This window comes from Polyodon spathula, chromosome 3 (assembly GCF_017654505.1).
Source record: "Polyodon spathula isolate WHYD16114869_AA chromosome 3, ASM1765450v1, whole genome shotgun sequence".
NCBI classification, from domain to species: Eukaryota; Metazoa; Chordata; class Actinopteri; order Acipenseriformes; family Polyodontidae; genus Polyodon; species Polyodon spathula.
Window position 1 is genome coordinate 38,110,043 of NC_054536.1, and position 26,970 is coordinate 38,137,012.

Consider the following 26,970-nt stretch of genomic DNA (forward strand, 5'->3'; position numbering starts at 1 on the left):
GAGTTTTGTGTGTGTGTATATATATATATATATATATATATATATATATATATATATATATATATATAGAGAGAGAGAGAGAGAGAGAGAGAGAGAGAGAGAGAGAGAGAGAGAGAGAGAGAGAGAGAGAGAGATGTGCAATTGTGCAAACTTGCTAAGGACATTCTTTAACAACAATTATAAGAGCGTAATATGATTTCTGGATATATGGAAGTTGTTTTTCTGCCAAACCGTCTATCTGTATTGTAAGTCACACTAACATTTTCACATACTGTCTATCTGTTATCGTGGGGTATATGGGGGCACCCTGTGTGTCTGTCTGCCTCTGTCCATATGACACATTTACATACAGTATAAGCCTATCTTATTTTGGTCTGAACGAAAATTAGTACAAGTTATTAAGAATATCAAAATCTTGGAGAAAATGAAGGCTTCTCTCCATCTGTCTATATGTCAAACTTACATTTTTACATCCATGCAGTGGATGTAAGTCATGTTGTTATAATTTTTGATGTTACTGATATCTCTAATTTTGAATTGACAGTCTTGGCGGGGGGTGAATGTCACTTTCATGCTTGTTCTTTTATCATCAATCCTCATGAACACATTCAGTTTTACAGTTAGCTTTTTTTTAAAGAATTTAATCGGAAGACTTGAACGGTTTCATATAATTAAATATATTACAATATTCTGTAGGGAATACTCTTTGAACCAAAAAGATAAATGTACAGCATTACAAGCAGTTCTATTAATATACTATTTTTTTTTACTGATAACAGTAAAGAGAAACGGCTGCCAAACTAAATCCCTTGTTGTTTGTTTAGTGCTACTTGCCAAAGATTATACAGTATCAAATTGTTTGAAAGGAAACACATGAAAATAAACTATGCTGTATTATGGCTATCTGTGCAATTGATCATTTATTCTGCAAATTGACTCCCTGGGGTGTATTCTGTATTACAAGTGGACTATATTTCTTTTTAATTATGATTTAGAATCTGCATATCCTTCAGTATACAGGCCAGTACTGGGAAGATGGGCTTCCACTCACATAGCAGTATGTTGCCAAAGGACTTACATGATTTTTTATTTAAAATACAGATCTTAGCATCTGTTATTATTAAGTTATTTGAAAATTGAGAATAATCCAACTGGAATAAAATTCTAACCCTCTATAAAAAAAAAAAAAAAAAAAATTAAACAGATCTTTAAACTGTATTTAATTAATCAAATGGGCTTTAACAAAACATCCTTTCAAACAGTCCAGTATAGTGAATAGGAGCCCCTATGTTTCATACAGAACAATTTCAAAATTCCATAGGCATTTTGCTGCAGAACTTTCTTCAAGGACTTTGAGGTGGTAGGTCACATGTACGTCCCCCCTTACAGGCTCAAAGCAATGCTGCTCTGGTTTCCCATGGTGGCTCTGCAAACTCTAACAATGGTATGATGTTTCACGCCCAACCCATGTACTGTACATACATACTGTATATAATTTTTATTGCTTGTATCTTATTTTTCTTTACTATCTTTTACATAATTTTAAAAATAGGCTTTAATGTAGTACCATCAGGCTAGATGCAGAGGAAACCCATTTGAGTGATTCCCCTCACAAATCCTACAACAAAGGTAAAACTATAAGAAACTGTTGACAAAAGTTGACAAAAGTTTCAACAAGTGTCACAGATGAAGGAATTAATCAAAACATTTCATTGAAACTATTTTTACCTTAGAATACCTTAGAAACTCTAGTACTGTTTCATTGTTCTGCATCGTGGTGTTTGTCTCTGCATTTGGTAACTCTTGTGTTGTACCACTGCTCGGCATTGTGATGACTATATATGTATTTGGATTCAGTACATGTTATCTTTCATATCTTTCTCTGACCTCTGAATTTGTTTTTGATACCCATGATTGATATAAAGGTGATGTCTTGGAATGTGCGAGGGCTTAAGTCTCCCAACAAATGGGATAGTTGCCTTCATCTCTTGCGTAGAAAGAAAGAAGATGTAGCCATGATACAGGAATCTCATTTTAAACAACAAGATGTTCATTGATTTGCTAACAAATATTTTTATGTGTCCACTTTCTCCTTCACAGACAACAAAACAAAGGGCTCACTGATTTTATTACACCAGTTTTCAGATCACTATTTTGGGCATGGGGGGGAGACGGAGAGGGGTGGGTATCAAATCTAAAAACCAGCATCTCAGGTAAAAAAAAAATTGCCTTTGTTTCAATTTACGCCCCAACGACGTTTGATCCAGAATTTTTAACTCACTGACCAAATTATTGTTAGATTTTGTCTGATTTTAGTTTAATTATTGGTGCTGACATGAATGCAGTGTTGGCTCTTGACACGTCAGGTCTGCAACAGCAAATTCTGGCATCTTCTACCTTGCAGCGACTTGCATCTGACTTTGGTGTAGTTGATGTTTGGAGCTTACTTAACCCCTCAGCTAAATAATTTACTTTTTTCTCTGACAGACATAAATCCTTCTCTAAGATTGATTTCATTTTTGCATGAAAATCTCTCTTTTCTGAGATGCATAAGGTTGACATTTTCCTGATGTCCCTCTCGGACCATAATGCTAATTTTTGCAGATTTGTATTTGCTGACATCCCAAATCGAGCCACACGGTGGAGCTTCAATACAATACATTAATACTACAACGAAACATTCCAAATGTCATTTCAATCTAAATTTGATCAGTTTCTCGACTTTAATCATGATCCTCGTATTTTATGGGAAGCAATTAAGGGTTTTATTAGGGATACTTCTACAGTATTTGCATCTAACCTTAACATATCATGTCCGAGCAAAATTAAAGTGTTGGAAACCAAATAAGCTCTCTTAGACATACTTTACAGAGCTCTTTCTCGGAAGCTATTTCGCTTGAATTGGATATTAATAGGAAGGACCTTAATCTTTTTTTTAGACAGCGTGCAGAGCTCCTCATCCATAGGTCTAGACAGAATTATTATTTTAATGGTAGCAGAGCGTCACCTCCTAGCCTTAAGGCTTCGTAGCAATGAACATTTTGCAGATATTTCATCTATTAAAGACCACAGAAGGAGATATAGTATCTGACCCACTACAAATAAATACTGAATTTCGCTATACAGTTCTGATATCCTCTATGATAGCGATAAATGTGAGTAGTTTCTTCAGATCCTTCAATTGCCATACCTTTCAGGTGATAAATCAGCTGCGCTGTGAGCTCCATTTTCTCTGGAGGAGATGAGAAAGGCTTTGCAAGATATAAGTAAGGGTAAATCTCCTTGTTGATGGCATACCCCTCAATTTTTTTCTTACTTTTTGGAATCAACTGGGACCCGTGTTACTGGAGATGGTGCAGGCGGCTGTACAGAAGGCTTCTTTTCGCAGAGATGTTAATGGGCAGATGACGTGATGTGTCAATTTTGCTGTCCGATGATAATTATAGCTTGAATTATTATCATACTTATGGTTTTTGAGCTTCCAAAGTGTAAAAGTGTTCTTTGTTGTTACTGTCTGAAAGCTTATGCATTTTCATAAACTTAAAAAAAAAAGATAAAACAAATAATTGAATACTCCAGCACGATTCTTTGAGGGTCTTTTGTTATAAGGAGAATCTGATTATTTCAATTCACAATGAGATTTTTATGAGAAATACTTTTGTCAGAGAAATTGATGTCCTCAGATGTCCTACGGTGTACCCACCATTGAACAGCCATTTTAGACCATATTGCCTGAAGATTCCACGTGACCTGTGACCTCCGTATACAAGGAAGTCAGAAAGGGACTCAGCACATGTGGAGCAAGGTCAGTATGTCTCTCATAAATGTTAAAAAAATGCATATTCATGGCTCCTTTTAGGACATTGAAATAATCTCATGTCCTTCAGTTAAACTCTAAGGTGATAACAAAGAAACATTTAACAATTAACATCCCTCTAGATATTTGATTGTTATAGAATTTCTTCAATGTCATTGCTTTGCATAGGTGGTCTAATAATTGCCTGTTACACTAGCATTAGATGGAAAATGTCCTTCGTGTGTAACCGCAAAATGTCCTTTGACGTAACCAAAATTAGGTTACACCAAAATATCCTGGTGGTTACACCATATGACTTTAGGCATGATCTCTCAATTTAAAAGACTTATAGATTACTTATTAAGAAGAGCCAATAAACATTGATCTTTTATGAACAGCCAAGTTTAAAATGACACACGTATATATATTTTTCTCATTTTTCTTCATTTTCAGATGCCCTTGTCAAGCATGGAAAATTAACTCAATATAGAGCCCGTGGTAATGAAGACCCTATATCAAGAGCAACCTACCTTTCCAAAAGGCGATCAAGGTGCTTTTTCATGATTTAATAATACAGAATCTGATATGATACAGAATCTAACAACACATTATAGTCCAGCTAATAAGCACAACAAATAGGCAAGACTGCACATTTTACAAATGTGAAACTTTGCATACAACTTGAGGATCTGAACACTTTCTGCTGTCATGGCAATTGATCAATGCCCCCTAGAGACCACCTGTAGTTGCCATCTTGTGGACAGCATAAGAAAGCAATTTACCAGCTGAAGGTTTTTGACCAAAGTTTAATTAATAAAAGGTCAGTTAAGGCTCAGAATGTTTACATGAATGGAAGGATTATCATACAGCAATCAGTAAAGCAGCTCTTGAATTGACAAGGGAAGCAGACACAAAAACACATAACAACTGCTTCATGCATTTTCCATGTTAATGCACAAGCTTTCTGTAATGTACTCTACAATTGCATTGATAAATGTTATAAAAGTATATATATATATATATATATATATATATATATATATATATATATATATATATATATATTGACAAAAAAATTACCCCAATCCCTTACGAATGTCAAGAAAAATGACATTTCCCCTTCATGCAGCTCAAATGTCTCTGTCCCTGATGATGAGATACTAGCAGGCAAGTTTGTTTGTTTGTCATGTACGATGAACTACCATACGTTGGTAAGTTGTTAAGGAGGTAGAAAGAGAAGCTGAAGTAAACTGCATTAGTCAGTTAAATGATAAGAATCAATTTCTCTGGCCTAGAGTTTCTGATGTAATTTTTTACTACAAGTAAGATATTGTTGCAGTAATTACAGAGCCACAGCCTTCCACTTCCAGATGTTTCAAACTGTGCAGCGCTGACTGGATGAAATTTACAAAAACCTGGTAGCTGTTGACTTTCCAGTATTAGCAGTATGATACTTTCAAAGTGCCTAATGCAAAATGTTATTGTTGTTTTTCTCATGTTATGTTATATTTATGTTATGTTCCTCTGTTCACCAATGTTGATTAGTAGTAATTTAAAAAAACAAAAAAAACAAAATAAAGTTAAACAATTATTCACTACTAATGTGGCTGTTTTCCTTTAAGATTATAAATACATAATTTAGGTCTGTATTTTAATTAAATAGGCCATGGTTTCAGTATAACAATCAGAACTCCTCCAGCGTAACCTGCTTTGGTTCTATGGTGTAACTGATATGCTAATTGTATTAAAGTGCAGATATTTGTGTGAAACTTGCTGTATCTATACAAACACGTAGAATATATCAATTAAATGTGGTAAAAAAAATCATTTTTGTCTTTTCTAGTCATTTTTTTTTATTTATAGGTATTATTGTGAGCTCATTCTAAAAAAAAAAGTGGAATCATCAGAAAGAAAATGAAGAAAAAAGAAATAGATGGAAATTTAATTGTTTGCTTGTTTAGCAGGATAGCATATATGAATGTTTTTGTGTATAGAAACTGTACATAGGGCAATTTATTTCTAGAAAAATGTGTAGTTCATACGAAGGACACTTATGGTATAAAGGGCAAGAAAAGCAGAAAATAGATAAATTAAGGTGTGACAAGCATATATATATATATATATATATATATATATATATATATATATATATATATATATATATATATACATATCACATTCACAGGAAACCAAAAATACTAACTGCATTAATTTTTAAGACATTAAAGTTTTTTTTTTCATTTTTGAAAACCTTATCTGTCATCTGCCCTAATACTGCTATTATATCACTGTTACTGAAAAAAGAAAGGACCCCTCTCTATGTATTAGTTATTGTCCCCTTTCATTAATAAACACAAACATGAAATTGTATGCCAAGGTGCTCTCACATAGACTTGAGACTATGACTAAATTAATTTATTAAGATCCGATTAGCGGCAGATAATGATCGCTGTCTCCATCATATTACTCATACAGCTATGGACATTGAAGCCCCGTGTGCTGTCCTTTCATTGGATGCTGAAAAAGCTTTTGACTGCATGGAATGGGACTATCTCAGGGTTTATTAAAATGATAACTTTCCAAAGGGGCATATAATTTTGCCTATTTTCCAGGGGCACTCATCCAAAGGGATTACCCCCTCATATCATCCGCTGTTATTCGGGCTTCTCTCGGCGGAAGGGGGGAATGTTATATGCTAATCCCTCGGCGATGGTGCTCAAAGGCACTAATTTGCTATTTCCAGGGGCACTCATCAAGGATACCCTCTCTCTCCGTTGTTATTCGCTCTCTCGCGGAGCCACTCGCACTAGCTATCCGCCAATCTGTTACTTTTACCACGATCAGTGTCAAAAATCTGCAGTGCCACATCTTGCTTTATGCTGATGATGTGCTATTATTTGTTAAATGTTTCTCAATCACTCCCTCATTTGCTAACTATTTGTAATGATTTCAGTGCACTATCGGGATATAAAATGAACTGATGATGCACTGATGCCTTTGAATGCTGCAATGACAGATATAGTCTTGCACTCAAATAGACCGGTAGTTAAGCATTTTAAATATCTCTGTGTAGAAATCTATTCCTCCTTACACTCGACTGTACTAACTAACTTTAATAAGATACTCAGACAGTGATTTAAACAGATGGATGAGGCTCCACAAGCTCGTATTTCCATAATAAAAATGAACATATGCCCACGCATCAATTTTTTCAGTTCGATGCTCCCGCTCCCTCCCCCTGGTGGTTATTGGGATAAATTGCATTCTGAAATCTCCAAGTTCGTGTGGAGAGGAAGGAGGCCACGTATCAAATTCTCTACATTCCATCATGAGAAATGCTCAGGGGGGCTGTCTGTATCAAATCTCAAATTATTTCTGGTCACTCGTACTGCGGCCGATCACAGTGTGGTTTGACTCCTGTTTCATGGCGACAGCTAGAAGAAAACATAGTATTTCCACATGACTTCAAGACTTGGTTTATTCTAGCATTCCCCTTAAGCAATGCAAATTATGCTTTGGTCCCATAATCTCTTATTTGATCAGTGTGCCATTTGGTGGAAAAGAACACTAAATTTTGAACAAAATGGCACTCTCATTCGTCTATTTTTCATAATTATGAGACGGCCGTCTCTTTTCCTTTCCACAATGGATTGATAAGGGTATTCACTCCAGAGCACAAGTTACTTCTTTTTTTATTTGAATCTTCACTCCGCCATGCATGCCTATGGGATTCCCTGGGGGACAGAACTGCCATTTCATGTTTTGCATAATATACTAAACACAGGGGGTGAAATGAAAAGACTGGTATCCACACTTTATACTCAATTAAGAGCCTCATATAAACCATTGGTGGTTAATGCTATTTGGAATAGGGACATATCTTCTGCAAATGAACACATTTGCTGGGATACTATTTGGAATAATTTAAGCTGTGCTTTTAATGTAACATTTTAATAACATTTTAATGTTATTCATAGAATATGCGACCTGCTCCATATATATATATATATATATATATATATATATATATATATATATATATATATATATATATATATATATAGTAAGAGAGAGATCCTCACAACTCACTCTGTTCGTTGCCCCTTTAAAATAGACCCAAGACATGGAAAATTGATTTTTCAGCGCTTTTGCGCACTTTTAATAAACAGAAATGAACATAAACAAAATAATCACCTAGCTCCCATTCGGAGCACTAACTATACAACACAAACTGGAACCTAACTGAAACAGGACAGCTAAGCTGTTTACCTGTAACACTCAAACAAAAAAATAACTAAACACGCACACAATCACGTACCCTTCCCGTACCACAATACTTTACGATTGCCTTTGCGCAACCGGGCTCTTCGCTCACAGCAGCTTTGAGCCAACTGGCTGCTCTCTATAAATACCCTGCACCTGGGTTTAATTTAACAATAGCTACCTGGTGCAGGTAATAATTAATAATAAAACAATTAACTAAATGTGCATACGCACATGTTTTCTGCAGGGAGGATATTAACCCCCTCCCTGCTGTATTACTATATATATATATATATATATATATATATATATATATATATATATATATATATATATATATATATATATATATATACATATATATATACACACACACACACACACACAATTAAAGTCTCTATGGCAGTGCAAGTGTTCACAATTTCTTTCAGTCAAACTATATTTAAATGGCTTACCAAACGGAATTCATCATTTTGCTTCAAAGAGGTTTAAATACTTGACTCCTGCACATATATATTCTTCATCAAAATCTCTTTATTGATTTAAAAAAAGACACAGTTGTAAAGCAAACAATGCATTTCAACACTAACGTATCTTCATTAGGTATAGTAACACCAGCAGAAAACATGAGTGAGAGCTTTGTACTGAAGCAGGGTCGGCTGTTGAACAAAGTTTATTTCTCAAATTGACCATTTAAAAAATGTGAAAGCAAAACACACAGAAATGCGTGCGGTCAGCTGGCTTGCATTCCCTTCCCTTGTCCCCTGCTCCGGCCATGACGCACAACGACCTTCAAACTTGATTATTTCGACCCACAGCCACAAACACGCGCGCATTAGTTCGTAGGCTTTATGGGCAAAGACTGTGTAATTAATCCTTTCCAGGAATCGGGTAACTGGGTTCCTAGAAGGCCTAGAACTGGCTCTTAATTCTTCTACCCGATGTCATGCTTAATCTATACACACTCTATGTAATGTGCAATGTGTTTTCATTCTATCTGGGTTCAGGCAGTACAAAGTTAAACCGAACAATATTCAATCACAAAGGTTTACTGCAAGCAATAAAGGTTAGGGTTGCAGTATGCTTTTAAATCACAACCAGATAGAGTGCTTCTGAAAGGGATGTGTAACATAATAGGTATATTTGCAGCTGTTCTAGTTGTGCATCTTTCAACTGATTTTGTTTTAGTTGTGTATCCTCACTTTTAACCTTTTGCAGTCCTGTCGGACCAGGTCCCACATTACAATTTTCCCTTTCCAGTCCGATGTCGGACCCTGTCCGACATCATCAAAAAGACAGCAAACACAGGTCTCTAGTCATTTTTTTTCTCCTGAAAAAGCTGAGAAAACCTTTCAACGGCCGAGTGAGACCAATAGGAGCCGAAGCCAAAAAAAAGGGGTGTTTATGATCAATACACATAGCCCCCTGCACCACAGAGACAACACGGACACAAACAAAGGAGAAAGCAGAAAGATCACGTTTAAAGTTTACATTATTTTCGAGCAAAAAGGTGATTCCTCAAAATGTAGCTGTATGTTTAGATCTTCCAAATCTGACAGATTTGTCATGGCTAATATAAACTATCCATACCATATTTTACTTACCACCTGTTCTTAGCTCACTTGTATATTTGTAATGACATGATATATAGTGTGAATGTGGCTGTTTTGCAGAAAACCGTCCAAAAGATATCAATAAAAATATTGGTTAAATAAAATAATTAAAATGATACCAACTACTTAACTATTAGCCTGGGATTACCTCAAAAGTGTGATAAAAAATGACGATGACCCACACATAAATCCTGTCCAATTTGTATGCACATACTAAATGCCATCTGTCAAGTGACAGATTATAATTATAATTTCACTTACAGCAGTACTGTATTATAATTCGAATTACACTAAAAAGTAAAATAAATAGCTACACACATTAACACGTTTACTTTCATTAACATGTTTATTTTAGCCGGCAGTAAAAATACTGAAAGATACTATATAACATGTTTTTCAAACAAACGGGGTTACTAAAAGTGATTGAAAATACAAGAAGAATGTGCGCTCAGTGTGCCTGCCAGCCATATTCTAGATTAGCCAAAGATTCATAGAAGTCAGTGCAACCTACTGTAGTTATCTGCCACTTTGGATAACGTTTGTTTGTTTTTTTGTTTGTTTGTTTTTTTGTTTGTTTTTTCATGTTGGCAATAAATGGTGCTGGTGTTTACTAATATAAATACAGTGAGGGATTATACTTAGGTACATAAGGCATATAGCTAAAACTGAAGAGCAACTCACTGTCAAATCACTTTAACACAAACTTATCAAAAAATAATATGATGAGTTTAAACTTTGAATAAGAACCTCTTAGAAGGACCGAAACATCATAAAAACTGATTAAAAAAAGGATAATGGCCATCAATGATAAATGTAATATTTAGATGTCAAGGAGCTAATTACAGGATGAACCAGCAAATAGGTTCTTGCATCTGTTAAAGTTAAAGGCATGACAACCAAAACCAATGTCTTATATTGTATTACATTTACTTACCTCCCTTCTGTTGTACTGAAGACTGTTTTTTTTTTTCTCTTTGAAAAAATGTGGATTTTTCAAAAATACAAACAGAGATTAAAAGATTAAAGTGCCTAGTATCTAATCCCTTTCTGATCAGTAGGCCACACACATATTGCTTTAAGCCACTGGAGGTAATCTGACTGACACACATGGCTTCCTGGCAGCAAGAGCAATTTTTTGAGAATTGTGGTTATCTAAAAAAAAAAAAAAACACACACACACATTGCTTCATTAAAGGCCAAAGACATTTTTAGAATATGAAATAGAAAAGTGATTATGTTGCTTGTGATTATAAGGTTCTATTAAGATTTATTAAGCCTGTTTCATTTCATTAAACCACAACTCTATCGGATTTTAGTGTTTGGCTTTTGATGGAAGAAATACGCTCATCTTATTATTGCAAGCATACGTGCAAGACAAAAGAAGACTAACCTTGACTGAGGGTAGGAAAAGCACAGCATAGGAAAAGTCTGTTAAGAACAAGGATGTAGGTAAAAATAAGAAGTATTGCTTGGCAAAGAAAAGCAGGAAAGGAGTGTAAAGGGGCAGACAGAGGTACAAAAAATTATAACATGATGAGCAACACTTGAATCAAATGTATACTGACTGCGTTCCAAGTAAGATCTTACCACGGAATGGTTAAGTTACTGTAACCCACTGAATGATATTATCAGGTAAATACAGAGATTATTGAGCTGTAGCAATTCAAGATTCTGGCAGCTCTACACAGACGCCAGGTTCTGAATGATTTTGTTGGAGCAGTCAATCCACGTGGTATCAACCTTATCTAACTGTTTTGAGAGGTGAATTTATTTGGCTTTAATTTTCTGGGGTGATGGACACTGTCAATTGGTGACACATATAGAAAAAAATCAGACAGCGAGCGTGAACATGACAAACCAAATAGTCACACATTTAAGTGTAGAGCTTTGGGAAGAGAGTTTTGTTTTAGGACAAGTAACACAGCTCCTAGAATGTACATGCATCTGACATTATAAAGATCAGGAGCAAGGAGAGGCTTCTTTTAACTTATGAACTTATGCTGCTGTACTGTACTGCAGACCTTTAGAATACATCAGGTCTTCCTGGGAGAAATACGTACAGTAACAAAAATTAAACAAGTAACAGAGTTGATTGTTTCTAGCAGTAAAAAGCACCTGTATTACATTCATAATGAGCTACTTTCAGTTGGATGTGTTCCTCAACACATGCACCCTCATTTGTGAATTATTCAGCAGGCCCTTATAAAAATAAACAAGATCATGTGCCAAACATCTCTTTGGTTTATTATTATGTACTTAAAGTTAGTGTCACCGTTTAAAAAAGTAACTTTTCAAACTTACCCCCACATACCTATCTAAATACTGCCCCATCACTTGTGATAAACAGTGCAGTTTGTCATGATTAATAAAAGGTCTCAAAATTACTCACCAGAGCAACGATTTCTTGAACAATGTTTTTTTTAAAATATTTTTATCCAAGCTAGAAGACATTTCTTACTCCAACTCTGCCACCTTGTTGTAAGTAAGGGAAATCACTGAATCATTTTGTTAAAAAATGCTTCTAACAATAGAATTCACGTATAAACATTAATACTCGTGACAGTTACACATCACTGTGCCCCACAATGCGGAAGGCTTTTTCCTTGACTAGGGAGAATGTGTCCATGGTAATAGTGGCAATGAGAGAAAATTAAGAAACTAAGCCAAAACATCTGTCTACTTGAGGTAATGGATGAAGTGTAAGTTATGATGATAATGGTGACATTAATGCACTTTTACAAAACTAGTAATAAGGTTAAATAGTTTGTTACTAGTCTAAATAGTAACTAACAGTAAGACTTTCCTTTAGCAAAATACATTTTTAAAAACAGTGCAAATTTCACACTGGGGTACCTTAGGGCAATTTACAAGATTTTTTTATACATGTACATGTTTTTCAAAAAGTAAAAAAAAACACCCTTTCAAGTTACAAAACAGAAAATAAACAACATACAGTATATTTATTAAATAAAGTCTTAAAAGTAAATATGTTTTGTGTTTCTTTCTAGTTTTGTACTTGACTGATGATTTTCTTTTCTCAAGTATTACTGCACTTTGGATATTGTCTCAAAAATGTGGTCCAATATGTATTTTTAACTGTTTAACCTTCAACCATTTCCATAGACCATGCACAGGACAGCACTAAGAAAATGTCAAGAAACTGCAAAGTTCCTTACCCTATTTTGTACAGGCTAGAGATAATGCAACAGATATAAATGAATATCATGCTTACACCTACTATTGTATTTGGTGTCCTATGTGACACTGCCTATAGATCTGACCTTTTGTTAGAGTGGCATTCAGAAGTTGCATAGAAAAGACAAGGTGAGTGAGGGCAGAAACAAAATCATTGTATGTTAAAGGGCATAATCAAATGTTGCTTGAATAGCAACTTGAGTGTTATTTGGTAAAGTGTTTTAATCTTTATTCAGTATCTCATTTTCTTACCGCTGCTATTTCAGATTTAAATTATACAGTATAAAAGGGTTAATGGGACAAATGTGCAGGATAAAAAAAACAGACAGCATGGGGGTAAATAGGCTTTCCAACATACACCTACACCTCAAGACCGAAATTGCGTTCTGAAGTGTATTTTAAAATAAGGTCTGTAAATTTAGAAAGCAAACAGGTTTTTTTTTTTTGTTTTTTTTTTGTTTTTTGGTTACAAGGCATTGCATATATTTTGCAACAATACTGTTAAGCGATTTAATACTAGCGTGTTATTTTAGTGCGCACATCTGACAGTTGTTACATAGCGCAGTGCTGGATTTTCATAAATTTAGATATTTCCTTACATGATTACTACATCTGTAACATTTTTTGGTATGTACAATACAAAACCCTTCTTAGACGATTACATACACTACATTTCACACCTTTACTTATATTAATGTATTTCCAAATGAGAACATTAATTGCACTGAAACCTGTAGTATTCAAAGGTGTACTGGTAAGTAGAATTCAAATAATTGATACATTAAAAAAAAAAAAAAAAAAAAAAAAAAGATACTTTACTGGAGGTTGCCTGAATTCCCCAAAGCACAACATGGCTTTTTAGATCATTCACAGGTGTTCAAAATCCCAATGTATAGTTTGATGTATAGTGTAATGTAAGATTTTTTCTTCAAATCTAACATAATGGAACAGTATTCCTACCTGCACTGCACGGTATATTCTAATTGTATACAATAAAATACTTAGTTAAATCGAATTTGTTATTATTAGTATGCATTGTTATTGCCCCACTACAACAACGCATTTTATTTAATACACTGAATAGTTTGATTTAAAATATTATCTGAAGATTCCACTACAAAAAAAATATAAGAAAAAATGCAGTACTGTGTAAAAATGTCCACAGTAGATTACATAATAATGAGAAGAAAGGAAATATAATCTTGCTGGTGTTGGACAGTTCCTATCAATCTATATTGAAAAAGAGGAAAAAGAAACAGACACTTTCTGAACATGTATATAGTAAATATGGTAGTACTTACCCAATATTGCAACAACAGAAAGTTTGAACACAAAGAAGGCATTTTTATCCATTACGATCAAAAGGATGACGACCCAGTGGTTGAATCTAATGCATTCAATACGCTTTCAGCTGGCGAGTAAATGCGTAAAGCAAAACATCATTCATGTATAACAACCCCCTTTACAAAAAATGCAAATAAATATATATACTGTTATTATTAAGTTTTTATGTCAGTTTTTATTCCAGTATTATCTCCGTGTTATGCAAAGCCAACTTTCCAATAGAAACCAGGGTTTGGGAATTCGAGTTGCAATGGCTTTGAAATACGGACGTCAGTGTCACAGAGTTATCCTTAAAATAGAGAAATCCGACAAAAAGCCTGGCAGGTTTACTAGCGTGTCAGTGCATATGCCAGTGTTATGTGTGACTGGTCTGTCCTGCTCCTTCAAGTTGATATGCGGTCTACTGTCAGCAATTCAGTCTCCCACGGTACAGAGGAAGGAAATCACATGGTAAACAAAATAAACAGTGGTCTTTCCTTCCCAGCACTTTGTCACCCTTCATAAGGAATCTGAGACGAGAAGTTAGCAAGGCAACTTAACATAATATGGGAACAAAGTGTATGTTAAGGGGTTGAAACTATTTTATGGTAACTAGGCTACGCGTATAATATATTATATTATTAGAACGCGTGACTTCCCAACGTTTCAGGTACCCTTTATGCACATGGGTTAGAATTTTAATCATATTGCCCGCTATGAATATGCAACACTTTTTTTTTTTTTTTTTTTTCCCAAGACCCCGATTTATTCTTTGATTACCTTATCTGAGGTAACATTTGGCAATGTGCAAACTGGAGTCTGTTAAACCAGTTATTTGTAGCATTTTACTTTTTATATCTGTTATATATTTGGCATTCAGCCAATCAATTGTATTATAATTTTATAAAATATTTAAATACTAACATGTGAATGTACTTTATATACTGTATTTATACCTGACATTCAGTTTCCTGTAGATTTGCAAAAATACCACAATGAGCATTATGCATTTATTATATTTGTCAGTGAGTTGATAAACACTTAATATTATATTGTATTTCATTTTCATCTACCGTTATCTGATTAAAATTGAAACACAGATAACACAGCATCAGTTGTAATAATTTATGATATATTTGTTTTGTTCAGTACTTCTTATAAACACATGTCTCATAAACTTAGAACATTTGAAAATCCCAAGTTTCCTTTCAATTCGAGGATGCCCGCCAATGATACTTTTGGGTTATGCCTGCTTGTCAGATATTCGCTGAACATATTAATATCAAAGCTGCCGATAGGCCCCTCTGCAAAGTGACGTCCTCGGTCCCACCTCACCAAGGTAGTAAATAGTCACTGCCCGGTGATATCAGTCTCTTTTGCCTTTCACAGACAGGTAGGTAAGGTGGGCGAGTATTACTCTAACCTTTTTCCAGTTGTGATTGACTTTTTAGAGCTCTTCGAGTTTTTGTGAGTTCCCTTGAAATTAATTGCTGGAAGTAGGCTTGCCACTTCCCCAGAATCAGAAACTCTGCAACTGAAGGCTGCACTAACGCCACGCAACTGCGTTTTGTTTAAAAAAATAAATCTTCTTCAACCGCCTACATGACCTAGTGATTGTCGGCTGCTTTCTAACCTCTGCAGCTTGCAACGTGTTCCTCACTATAATGTTCCTCTGCTTTTTGCAGCTGTGAAAAAAAGACAGAGAGAGAGAGAAGCAAGAACACGACCCTCCAGCAAGTCCAGCCTTGTTCTGCAGCCGCTGTTGACTCAAGGGCTCTGGGCAACTTCAGTACACCCACTCGGTGTGCACAGCCTAGCGCCCCTACAGGTCACTGATTACTATTGATTTTACAGTTATAATTAAAAAAAAAAAACAAAAAAAAAAAAAACAACACTCCCGAGTGTCTCTTTTCTACTGCATTGCAGTTTAAAAATAAATAAATAAACGACAACCGCACACTCCCTCATTTGGGCCTTGGCCTTACTGTTGAGCAGACCGCGCGTATCACCACTCACCCATAAAGATGTGTTTTCTTTTCTTCTGTCTGTCTTTCCACCTTCTCCAGTCCGTGACTTTACTACCCTGCTTCAAGGTATGCGCTGCACCGGTTGTGTGCTCCACGCAATCTGGACACCATCTTGGGTGCTCCGCTCCACTCCACTGCAAGTTTAGCGCTGCACTGGTCGTGTGACCGTACTACAACTGTCTGAAGGCTCCACACCATTGCAAGCTATGCGTTGCCCCTGGTTGTGTTATTGCAAGCAGCCTAGACAAAGACACTGAGCCAAGTACCTTAGTGCTTTGCCCTCGATACTTGGTGCTCGGTTCTTTGGCACCCCAGTGTCTAGGCCTCGGCTCCCGTGGTACCCTCGGGTCCTCTGTGCTTCAGAGCTTCAGTGCCTCGGTGCCCTCAATGCACAAAAGCCTTGACGCCTCGGTGTTCAAACACTTCCAAACATCAGTGGTTTCATGCCCTGGTGCTCCATAGCCTAGGTGCCTCGAGAGCTATGAGCCTCAGCGCTTCGACGCCTGAAGGTTTCTTGGAACCTGTGCAGCGGCGCCTTCGGTGCCACGCTGCCCCTGAGCCTCGGTACCCCGGTGCTTCAATGCCCTTGGTGCCCCTGTGCTCCATAACCTCGGTACATTGAGACTCTCAGGACCCTGTGTGCCATAACCTCGGTACCTCGGTGTTCGACACCCTTGGTGCCTTGAGGACTCACCACCTCGGATTTTCGACGCCTGTGGTGCTTCACCCATCCCCTCTGGGTCTTTCTGGTGCCGCAGGACAAACACATCCTTTGTGTGAGGTGCCTGGGCATTGGGAATGCACCTGCTTCCTTGGCAGGGTCCAAAGAAGGCACCCTACAAAAAAGACTGCTGCTTTTCTCAGCTGAGAACCCTGCAGCTACCCTAGGAGAGCCGTCGTCAGTTTCATGATCCCAGGCCTCCCCATCCCACCCTCCGAGCCCTACACAAAGTATTCCTTGTGCGCAAGTTCCACAGCGCCATTACAATCGCTCTAGATCTCCCACAAGGGAGCTAAAAAGACCAGGCGAGGGATATTGCCAAGTTAAAGGGCCAAATGGCCCAAATACTGGATCACTTAAGCAGGCCGCAGGTTCAAACCCCTGTGCCTGCCCCAGCTCCACCAACGCTTGTCGCAGAGCATACTCGGGCTTCGCCAGTGGTTCCTGCAGAGGTTGAACAACAGGACGTGGTGATGAACGAGGAGGAACAGAATGTGCTCTCCCTAGCAGCTTCCTGGGATGAGGAGTCCTTCTTGCGGACAGAGATGCAGGAACCAGACCTTGCCCAGGTAATCGTCCCCAGTTAAGAGCTCACCTTAGAGCCTGAGATTCCAGCACCCTTGAACTCGGTTTGGGCACTGATGGAGAGGGACGCTGATGGAGAGGTACCCTGGAAGGCAAGTTCCAAGCAGCGCAGGTCTGTTTTCAGACTAACGCAGACTTCGACTCCCCAGCCTTTTCTGGCATTCTCGGACTTCATGGAGGTCAAATCCTCTTGGCAACACCTGGCCTCCTTTCAGCGGAAATGCTGCTAATAGCAATGCTGGTAGAGGAAATGCTGACAGTGTCAATGCTGGCAACAAAAATACTGACAGCTCTGAGATTGGTTCCTCAAGCCGGGGTAATCCTGGCAATGGAGATATGTGGCGGGTTGCCCGGAATGCCAACAAGTAGCGCTGGGGAAGGTTCGCCTGGCCCGCTGGTCCCACTGCCCCTGGTTAATATCCCTTTTGAAAAATTGCTATGGACATAGTGGGTCTGACTCTGGATATATGCATATTTTCGTAGTGGTGGACTACGCAACCAGATATCCAGAGGCATTATCACTGAGGTGCTGTGCAGTGAAGCGGCAATTCGTGTGTGTGACCTGGCTCTGTGGCTGCTGCATCTGATCAGTGTCTTACTCCTCTGCAACACAACAAGATGAAAACAAATACAAATACAGTCTCTGGCTGGTTGTACAGTCTCAGCGTAAGGGGAAGTACTCATATAGCAGAGTCCCCTTTGTACTACCGAACTGCTCCCTGCAATCAGCCAGGCGCTGCGCTCTTCCGCCCGCCAAACAAAAAAAAAAAAAGTCTAACAATATGCTTTTTCCAGGTAGAGCAAAAAATCACCACGCCATCAATGTGTGCGGCAGCATATTGATGATGGGGAGCCAGGACCTGGTCCATCAGTCTCTGAAAGGTTGCAGGGGCTCCATGGAACCTTGAAGGGCATGGTCAGAAAATGGAACAAGCCACCTGGGTTAGAGAAAGCAGTTTTCTCTTGCGAACTTTGAGTGAGTGGAATATGCCAATATCCCTTATGGTGCAAAGTTGAGATTAACTGCGCCTTTCCTAGTCGGTCGAGGAGCTCGTCCACGCAGGGCATAGGATATGCATCAGAGTTGGAGATGGCATTGACCTTTCTAAAGTCCACACAGAACCAAGTTGAGCCATCCTTCTTGGGCACCATCACAATCGGACTGCACCACTCACTCCAGGAAGGCTCATTGACTCCAAGTTCAAGCATATCACCCACCTCCTTGCTGACAGGGCCCCTGCAACTTTCCAGGATCCGGTATGGTCGCTCTCGAAACTTAACACCTGCTGGAGTGATAATAACATGGTAAATGACATTAGTTCTACCGGGAAAGTTAGAAAAAACATCATTACATTTTTCAACACATTTCTGATCCGGAAATAATTGTTTCCCCATCGGAAAGTTGGTTGTAGCTAGTGGATTGACAGTGGGTCCAAAGTCCTCTTCCATACTGTTATTGGCTATAAACAGGGCTTCCCTTTCTTTCCAGGGTTTTAGTAGATTAATGTGATAAATGTGTTGTTTTTGTTTGGAACAGCAACCTGCCATGTTTTGGATTTCTCAATACCATTGCTGGTGTAGGGAAGACCTGTTTTATTTTTGTGTATATAAAAGATTAAAACACTGATGTTTTGGGAGTAAAACTGTTATTGTGTAAATCATTCACTACTCACCACTCACCTACCTGTCACAATGTGGTTAAAAGGGAGGATGGGATAGGCAAAGAAAGAGTGCTCCATAGAAATTTGCCAATGCCATGTTTTTCCCCCTAGTTCAGCCACCATGGGAGGTAGAACAACCAGCTGTACAGGGCGTGGCAGCTATGTGGGTATATCTGGGGATTGATTTGTTTATTCCAGGTATGCTCCAACTCAATGAGGGAGAATCTGTCGCCCACAATGGAGGGGCTGCTGCTGACACTATCCCAAAGAGGAGAGCACTTTCTGCAATAGCTATTGAAAAACAAGGGTCTACTGTGTTTTTGCAGCTCCCACCGACGTGGCTGGTGAGAGGGTGCCACACTTGGACAAGTTGGTTCATACGGTTCTGAATCTCCTACACCCACACTGGCAGAAGCCAGGGACGTCAGACCCCAGCGGTCCATCAGAGGTGCCCTTGGACTGTGTATTTTACTACTAAAAAGTACCCAGACGTATTAATTGTTACTGGCAGTGTATTGACTCTTGATTTGTGTATGTTTATTAGGACTATAATAATCTTTTGATAGCAGGTATTTCTGACTTGCTGCTCTAAAGTTTACTAATTGCTGCTACATACTACTATATTGATGTACATTTAAACTGTTACTATACTTCAAGTCTTTGCTATTTATATTGAGATTTTGTGACTACCAATTAATGTACTGGACTAAGTTAAATGTAAAATAAAAATTGAGGTTGCAACCGTATTCATGCCTCTTTTTAAAATCATGATATCCCTGTTTTCTCATCCTAACGAAATGTGAGACTTTTCAGTTTTAGGTTTGCAAAGTATTGTTGCAAATGTTTGTGCTTAAATAGTATTCCTTAAAATAAGCTATTTTTTTCTTTCTACTTTATAATAAAAATGTTCCTAAATAAAATAAAATAAATGGTCAAGCAATAACTTTGAAAAGGTCAGAAGATGGTTCTTTGTTATTCAGCACCTTTTAAATGGTGGCAGCAACCCCCCAATACTGCTCAGGGGAACTGAAGGGCAATGGGAGATCTCCTATCAACCTGGCAAAACCCAGAAACCCAACAGTGGGTGGACAAGGCCTGCCCTGCCCTGCAGATGCCCCGCTCTCTGGGCCTGTAGGGTCCGTGTAGCGAGGAGAGATGAAACGGTCCCTAATGATTTGAATTTCCCTACCCGAGTGTAGCAGGTGGGACATTACAACCCTGGGGAGGTGGCTTAGCCTTAACTAATTAGATTAGTGATTAATTATCACCTGATTGCTTTTACCTAAAAAACGCCAGGTCTGGCTGTATTCACGAAAGGCTGCTTAATTTCTTTAATCCTCTGTGTTTTCTGATCTAATTTAATGGTTTATTGTTTAATGCTTTTTAATGTTGCCTCTTGCTTGTTTAGGATGGGTGTGTCTGTTTATTATATATATATATATATATATATATATATATATATATATATATATATATATATATATATATATATACACCCTTACCAAAGGTACCAAAGATTGTTTTACTCTAGTTTTTGGAACTCTGTTCTTCCGACTGTTATCAATCGGGATAAATCGTGACGTTAAACTGAGTTTGTGTTCACATTATCATGTGATTACTATGGTTTAAAGTATTGTATTGTGGTTTGCTTTGGTTTTGGTTGTTCTCTTGAGTTTTACTTTACACGTTCACATTGTTTCTGTTGTGTGTATTAATTTATCTTTTTTTTTACTTTGACGTTTACCTGATCGGCATGTGGTCGGAGAGAGTTTCTAATAGAGCTACAGTTTACATTCTCAGCACATTTGATGAGCATAAACATACCTTTGTTAGCTAGTAAAGAAGATTTTGTCTGATACCTCATTCAATTCTAGTTTCACTCAATAATAAAAAAGCTGTTTTTAACTGCACTGCTGTCTCTGTTATCCTTTATTTATTTGAGGAGGATCTGAAGGGTTTATTATCTTTTCAACCTCCAGCCAGAGGTTACACGAGGGAGCGCCAGGGCATATGCAAGCCCCAGTTGGCTCCCCATCCAAGATTGTTGACAACGCACACAGGATACAAATCAATTGAATGATTTTCCCTGCAAACCACATGGTTGTGTCCTTAGCAGCTGAACCAGCTGTGGATCCATGCTGTATAGACAAAGCTGTCACGATGTTATTGCTTTGTGCCTAGCAGTGATGTAGAAAGGAAATTTGAAGGACAGGCACAAAATGAAATGCAATGGCTAAATTATATAATAAAAGGAATTTTAGCAATTGTGCTTCTACATGACAGGTCAAGATCACATGGGCTTCAAAGTTAATGGATCACATGTAATGACTACTGTGCTGACTACATTTTTCTTGTAAAATTAAAATTGATTAATATCAACGTGCTTAATTATAGTGACTTTTTGGTAAACACCTTTTTCCCACGTTGTTCACATTTCACAAACCTGCACATTCGAAAACTGTTCTCTGTTATCTAACACAAGCTATTTCTGCATAACTAACAACTTGTAATTTGCTGTCACTGTAATCATAAGAAATGAACTTGCACAGATAATATGAAACTTATATGTATTTACAGAATAGAGCCCTTTTATTTTAATACTGACTGGCAGTTGAACACAAAGTGTGAGATGTTTGTTATTTGTTGGCTTTATTGTTTTGTTTTCTTTTTCAGTAATTTAAAGCAGTGATAACCATTGTTCCCCAATACATTTTCTTAGCTCTTAAAATCCTGAAAAGTTGTCCTGTCAATCCACTAGCTACAACCAACTGCAATGCGTTACTATTTCAGGCACGTTGTGTATAATTCAATTGGCAACTGGTTTATATATATATATATATATATATATATATATATATATATATATATATATATATATATATATATAACATAAATATAGTCGTAGTTATAAGTCACCTTTTTAATATTATTTTGCTGAAATTATGTATTGTTACTTTGGATCATGTGAAGCCAATTTATCCTGCTATCACCATATATTCAGTAGTAGGACAAAATCTTTGTTTCCATCTGCTCCAAGTCAGGGATCCAAGGGACAGAAAAGTGCTTAAAAACAGTTTAACATGACACCACCGCCTACAATTGTGTGGAGACTCATTTTGGAAAGGCCAGTCCCTGTTGTGATAGAATCAAGATGCCTTCTTTACCGGAAATCTTGTCTTATATATATATATATATATATATATATATATATATATATATATATATATATATATATATATATATATATATATGGGCCTATTCAGTATTCAGACCCCTGACCAATTCTCTCATATTACTGAATTGCAAATGGTACATTGAAATTTAGTTCAGTTTGATATTTTATTTTTAAACACTGAAACTCAGAATCAATTATTGTAAGATGACATTGGTTTTATGTTGGGAAATATTTTTAAGAAAAATAAAAAACTGAAATATCTTGCTTGCATAAGTATTCAACTCCTGTGCTGTGGAAGGCTGTGAATCTGAAGGAAAATGAAGACCAAAGAGCATATTACAAAAGTTAGAGATAAAGTAATACAAATGCATAGATTAAGGAAAGGGTACAAAATAATATCCAAGTGTTTGGATATCCCAGTGAGCACAGTCGGATCAATAATCAAGAAGTGGAAGCTGCATCACACCACCCAGGCACTGCCGAGAAAAGGCCGTCCCTCAACTCAGCGGTCAAACAAGAAGGAGACTTGTGAGAGAAGCCACAGAGAGGCCAACAATCACTTTGAAGGAGCTACAGAGTTCAGTGGCTGGGACTGGAGTAATGGTGCACCAGTCAACCATATCAAGAGTTCTGCATAACACTGGCCTGTATGAGAGGGTGGCAAGAAAGAAGCCATTACTCAAAAAGTACAATCTGAAAACATGTCTGGAGTTTGCCAGAAAGCATGAGAGTGACCCAGCTGCGATGTGGAAAAAGGCTTTGTGGTCAGATGAGACCAAGATAGAGCTTTTTGGCCAAAACTCAAAGCGCTATGTGTGGCGCAAACCTAACACTGCCCATGCCTCAAGACACACCATCCCTACAGTGGAGTATGGTGGTAGCAGCCTCATGCTGTGGGGATGCTTCTCATCAGCAGGGACTGGGCATCTTGTTACAATTGAAGGAAGAATGGATGGAGCAAAATACAGGAAAATACTACAAGAGAATCTACTTCAGTCCGCTAAAAAACTGAAGCTTGGGAGGAAATTCACCTTTCAGCAGGACAATGATCCCAAGCACAAGGCCAAAGCAACATTGGAGTGGCTCAAGAACAAAAAGGCGAATGTCCTACAGTGGCCCAGTCAAAGTCCTGATCTCAATTCCATTGAGAATATGTGGCACTATTTGAAAATTGCGGTCCACAAGCGCCATCCAACCAACCTGAACAACCTGGAGCAAATCTGCCAAGAAGAATGGGCCAAAATCACTCCGACACTGTGTGCAAAGCTGGTACATACTTACCCCAAAAGACTGCAGCAAAAGGTGGCTCTACCAAATATTAATGTGTGGGGGTTGAATACTTATGCAAGCAAGATATTTCAGTTTTTTATTTTTCTTAAAAATATTTCCCAACATAAAACCAATGTCACCTTACAATAATTGATTTTGAGTTTAAGTGATTTTTAAAAAAAAATATTGAACAGAACAGAATGTCAATGTACCATTTGTAATTCAGTAATATGAGAGAATTGGTTAGGGGTCTGAATACTTTTGCAAGGCACTGTATATAACAATTATGCACCTGTCCCTCGTTCATTGTTTTCAGTCATTTTCGAATCCCCACCGATTCTATGATTTGTCCTTGGTCTGAACTCATAGTTAAATCACCAATACATTGTGTAACTTAATTCTTTCTTTTTTTTTTTTTTACTGTGGCATTCTTGTGTGGATGTAGTCGATGAAAATGCATGATTTTTTTGTTTTTTTTTTAATTATTGATAATTTATTTAATCGAAATGTTGCTCGTAAAAACTCTCAAGAAAGAAATTGGTACGGCCAGATTAAATCCAAATACTATACCCAAAATATACTATGCTGAAATAGTTATTTGTTAAAACGGAACATAACTACAGTTTGAAGCTGTCAATTTTTCAAAATACTGTAATATAAGTCATAGTCTAACACAGTCATATCTGTTTTGCTCACTTTACAGAGATGTGACAATTCCACGGTTGCTTATGAAGAATCATGATTACACGTCAGATTTTGTGTGTATATATTTTTTCCTGGCTGATCTCCAAAATTGATGCGCCAATGTTTAAAGAGGGAAGTGTGTTTTATATCAGAAAACCCCTTGATTACTATTGTCATTGGTTAGTTAAAAAACACCTTAAGAGTTACTATCAAGCACCTGCTGGTTGTAGAGTGATGATTGTACCGCAAAAAGGAACATCAGGTGTTGATCAGACCTTAGTGTAGGGTGGTTGCCTATTGACAATCCAGCACAATTTAATGCAGTGTCCTATCACTCTGCAAAATGCATTAGGTCAGAATTAAAAAATAAGCAGACAGTAAAAGTAAAACAGACAAACAGCAGAAATATAGGGAAGACAAATCGCAGCGCAACACATCTGATCTACACAGTGCAGTTAACATCTCCTTTTCACACAATTCAGCTTCAGATTGTCATGAGAACTGGGAAGCTGAAAATGAACCTGAGCCACAGCCCATAACAAAGGATGATCAGTCTCAACTTCCCACAATGGACATCTCATACGCAGCTGCATCTGAGCGTGTGAGCATTAGCCTATACAGTCATGTAGCATGGTTGGTGACAGATGTGTCTGCAGCAGTTGGTGAAGACGGGAGAGTAAATCTTAACCCCAAACAAAAGTTCAATGATGTCTGGACTGATATGGCCCTTGAGAAAACGTACAACGTGAGGCCAAGACCCAACTGTTCAATGGTGTAAGTCTGCTGCCAGCTGCAGTGGAGAAGTACATTCGAGCATTGCCAATATTAACAGCAGTCTCTGAGCAGACAAAAGCAATGGTACACCTGGGTTACTATGATCAAAAACACCACGAAGACTCTGCTTGCCAAGCAAAGAACACCGCAGTAACCGTCAGGAAAATACAATCAGTGGTTCAAGGTCAAATGATCAATCCATTGAGTTGTGATGTGATGGAATTACTGTATGTCTCCACTGGCCAAAATTGTGAATCAGATGACATGGTACGAACCAAAAACAGGGACTTGTCACTTTAGTTTCTACACAAAAGAAGGGAAGTGAAAAAGTTGAAGCTGTGAAACATCAACCCCTTGCCAAAAGTGCTCAAAAGCCTTGTTCTGCAGCACAGAAAGTAAAATCAATTTATAGTGAAGAGAGCACAGTTTTCAGAAATGTGTACTTTGCCCAGGACCTCAATGAAGAGAAGAAGCTTTCTGTCTTTAGTCATGAGTGGACAAATTATCCCCCATCCCTATTTGAACCTGACCCTCACCTTCAGCAAGGCTATGCTATGCGAAAAGGGAACAAAGCCCTCTTCAGAAACAGTTGGGAGAATCATGGACACAGCAGAATACATTACCAGACTCAGGCGACAAGACACTTCTAGTTGTAGATGCTATGGCTTTTCTGCAGCAGTACCAACACACTGACTGCATTACATTTTATGACTTGCAGAATTACTATTGGAAGAAACTACTCCACTTTAAGGCTAAGCTGTGTGACTGCATCAACTTTGTTGGTGACAGATAGGATGACAGCCCATTAACAAGCCTCAAATATGCAGAGAGGGAGAGAAGAACACAGACCCAATTAAAGTGTAGAGAAATAATTCTCAACTGTCTAGGTGAAGCATGGACAAGCCAACATAAGAACCTGCCTGAAGATTGTAAATTGATGCTTGGAGGTGTTTTCAAGGATCCTGGATATGCAGTTCAGCTTTCTTCAAAGGAAAGAAAATTATCCAGACCTTTCTTGTGAGAAGGATGAAGAAGCTGACACTTGCATCTTCTCTCACATTGGATACTCTGTACAGAACCTCGGATACAAAAAAGTTATAGTTCAAGCTACTGATACTGATGTCATCCTTATGTGTATCTACTACAGCACACACACATTCCTGGCCTGAAGCAATTATGGATACAGAAACTGAATGAATTTATACCATGCCATAACATCGCAGCAGCTCTTGCCAGAAGATGCACCATGGATGCTTCACTTGTTAATTTCATTCTACTCAGTGCCTATGTTTTAGCTACCCCTATAAAAGGGGAAAGAAGCGTGCTCTGAGAATTGCATTTGAAGATGCTGTAAACCTCATTCCACTAGCTGGGTATGGGGAACCAGGAGAGGACCTGCATGTAAAAGAAGACATTATAACAGCTACCTGACATTTCTTCATCTCACTGTATGACAGAAGGGAATTTGATGTATGTGAGCAAAAATGCTCACATTCCAGAGCCAATTTATCCATAAGCCATTTCTTTTGGAAGGACTGTTGTGCATGACAAGTTGGTACCCCTTATGATGCTTAAGGACCCAAAGCCAAAGGAAGCCATGAAAAAATACTGCAAATGCAAAACAGGCAGATGCTTGATGGGCTGTGTCTGTACAAAAGCAAACTTAAAATGTACCATTGCATGCTTGTGTGCAGCCAATCCTAATAGATGTGGTCGAACTGACATTGAGCATTTGGAAAACAATTAAGCAAGGACTGTGTCCATAGGACAATTCTTTGACTGAAGGCTCCACTACATCACAACTACTGTAGCAGCCAGGGCCCACTTGCAGTTTAAACAAAAATTGAAATAGTTCTAAACTGTATTTATTCTTGTTGTTTATTC

The 26,970-nt window shown here is 37.7% G+C and overlaps 1 protein-coding gene across 1 annotated transcript in view; it reads right to left on the bottom strand.

Moving 5' to 3' along the window:
* The window catches only part of LOC121313066 (receptor activity-modifying protein 3-like), a 45,487-nt gene extending 30,872 nt beyond the window's left edge, over positions 1 to 14,615 (bottom strand). Inside the window, exon 1 of the mRNA XM_041245205.1 lies at positions 14,169 to 14,615. Within this exon, the coding sequence (XP_041101139.1) occupies positions 14,169 to 14,220 (52 nt within the window). The 5' untranslated portion in view covers positions 14,221 to 14,615. The remainder of the gene's footprint in view (positions 1 to 14,168) is intronic.
* Between the last annotated feature and the right edge of the window lie 12,355 nt (positions 14,616 to 26,970).